At 49.6% G+C, this 2,093-nt stretch overlaps 1 protein-coding gene across 3 annotated transcripts in view; it reads left to right on the top strand.

Annotated features, from left to right (window-relative positions):
• The window catches only part of ANAPC5 (anaphase promoting complex subunit 5), a 50,857-nt gene that overhangs the window by 5,336 nt on the left and 43,428 nt on the right, over positions 1-2,093 (top strand). For 2 of the 3 annotated variants that reach the window (XM_011964436.1, XM_011964435.1), the window contains exon 1: positions 753-1,080. The exons of the other annotated variant lie outside the window; for it this stretch is intronic. In XM_011964436.1, coding sequence (XP_011819826.1) covers positions 874-1,080 — 207 coding nt within the window. In that variant the 5' untranslated portion in view covers positions 753-873. Of the gene's footprint in view, positions 1-752; positions 1,081-2,093 lie in introns of those variants that run through there. 3 annotated transcript variants of the gene reach the window in all.

Below are 2,093 nucleotides of genomic sequence, written 5' to 3'. Positions count from 1 at the left end.
AAAAAAAAAAAAAAAAAAAAAGAAATGCAGAGTACAGATTTTGTAGTTTATTAGGTAGGAAACCGACTCACCATAGGGAGGTGATATTGTTTATCTTCTATTTCACGTAAGGATACATGACCACTGGCAACCTGACCTGGCTGTCTACAAAGGGCATTTGTTGTGAAACGCTGAAGAAAAATCTCATGTTCCTATCTTTAAAAAGACAGAGTTAAATGAAACTCCTAAACATTTGAGTTTAAAAGTAACATAATGAATTAAATACATACTTTACCGGTGCAAATTTAATTTCGTTACTTTTAAACAATCATTTAAACATTGAATTTGAACTATTTTCAAATTACAAGAACAAGCCAGGCGCGATGCCTGTAGTCCCAGCAGCTCGGGAGGGTGAGGTGGCAGGATCGCTCGAGCCCAGGATTTGGAAGGGTGCAGTACTTCTTTGATGGCGCCTATGAATAACCACTGCCCTCCAGCCTTGGAAACATAGCGAGATATCGTCTCAACAACAACAACAAAACCACATGGGGAGCTCCTCACTTCCTTCGGCCCCGACCCCAAGCATCGACTTTGCCTTCCATCCTATCCCTGTCCACGTCGCCTGGGAACCTGCTCCCACTCGGCAAGAGTTTCTGTAGGGAATCAGTCTTTGGGTGCAACCTGCGCCGCAGTCTTGTACATTCTGATTGGCTGAGGCCATCCCATGTGCACTGATCGACTGCTCTGATTGGTTAACAACAAGCCGCGAGCACGCGGATGCCTGTTCCTGGGATACTGTGGGGGCGGGCGGAGATGTAGACCCGGTAGTGTTGTGCCCTGTGGTGAAAACTGGCGGCAGCGCGCCGCGGGCCCGGGACTTAGTCTCGGGCCGCCATGGCCAGCGTCCACGAGAGCCTCTACTTCAATCCCATGATGACCAATGGGGTGGTGCACGCCAATGTGTTCGGCATCAAGGACTGGGTGACGCCGTACAAGATCGCTGTGCTGGTGCTGCTGAACGAGATGAGCCGCACAGGCGAGGGCGCCGTCAGCCTCATGGAGCGGCGGAGGCTCAACCAGCTGCTCCTGCCCCTGCTGCAGGTGAGAGGCGACCGCTGGCTCCTGTTCGTGCAGCAAACTTTCACTGAGCATCTGCTCTGTGCGGAACCCTGGGCTTGAAGACACGTGTGTCCATCAGATACTCACCCTGCCTGGAGGAACGTGAAGAAATAAAGATAGCTACTACCGCTAGCTAACGCGTACTGAGCGTTTACGGTGGGCCAGGCGCTTTGCATGCATTTATTTATTTTTGCAAATTCATGTCTGGTTCCAGTATTTATTAGCTGAGAGTTAGAATCTCAGATCCTGTGTCTTCTGTAAAATGGAGCGTTGGAGACACAGGGATAAGTCATACAGGCTCCCTGTCCTAGAGGACCGTAATAAATAGTAAAAATGCCATAAAACCGGGCCGGGCGCGGTGGCTCACGCCTGTAATCCCAGCACTTTGGGAGGGCCAGGCGGGTGGATCACGAGGTTAGGAGTTCAGAGACTAGCCTGACCAACGTAGTGAAACCCCGTCTCTACTAAAAACACAAAAAATTAGCCGGGTGTGGTGGCGGGCACCTGTAATCTCAGCTACTCGGGAGGCTGAGGCAGCAGAGATCGCTAGAACCTGGGGGGCGCAGGTTGCAGTGAGCCACTTGGCGAGATGTCGCCAGCTTGGGCGACTCCATTTCAGAAAAAAAAAAAAAAAAAAAAAGGCGTAAAGCCAAGGACGAGCATTGATTGAATACTTAACTGTGTGCCAAGCACTTCGCTTAAAATTTGTTTTAAGTTATTTTTTGAGACAGGGTCTCGCTTTGTCGCCCAGGCTGGAGTGCAGTAGTGTGATCTCGGCTCACTGCAGCCTTGACCTCTCAGGCTCAAGTGATCCTCCCACCTCAGCCTCCCAAGCAGCTGGGAGTACAGGAGCGGGCCACCACGCCCAGCTAATTATTTATTTATTTATTTATTTATTTTTATTTTATTTTATTTTATTTTATTTTTGAGACAGAGTCTTGCTCTGTCGCCCAGGCTGGAGTGCAGTGGCCGGATCTCAGCTCACTGCAAGTTCC

Source organism: Mandrillus leucophaeus, unplaced genomic scaffold (assembly GCF_000951045.1).
Source record: "Mandrillus leucophaeus isolate KB7577 unplaced genomic scaffold, Mleu.le_1.0 Scaffold7, whole genome shotgun sequence".
NCBI classification, from domain to species: Eukaryota; Metazoa; Chordata; class Mammalia; order Primates; family Cercopithecidae; genus Mandrillus; species Mandrillus leucophaeus.
Note: the sequence above shows the minus strand (reverse complement) of the source record. Positions and strands in the feature narration are given on the sequence as shown.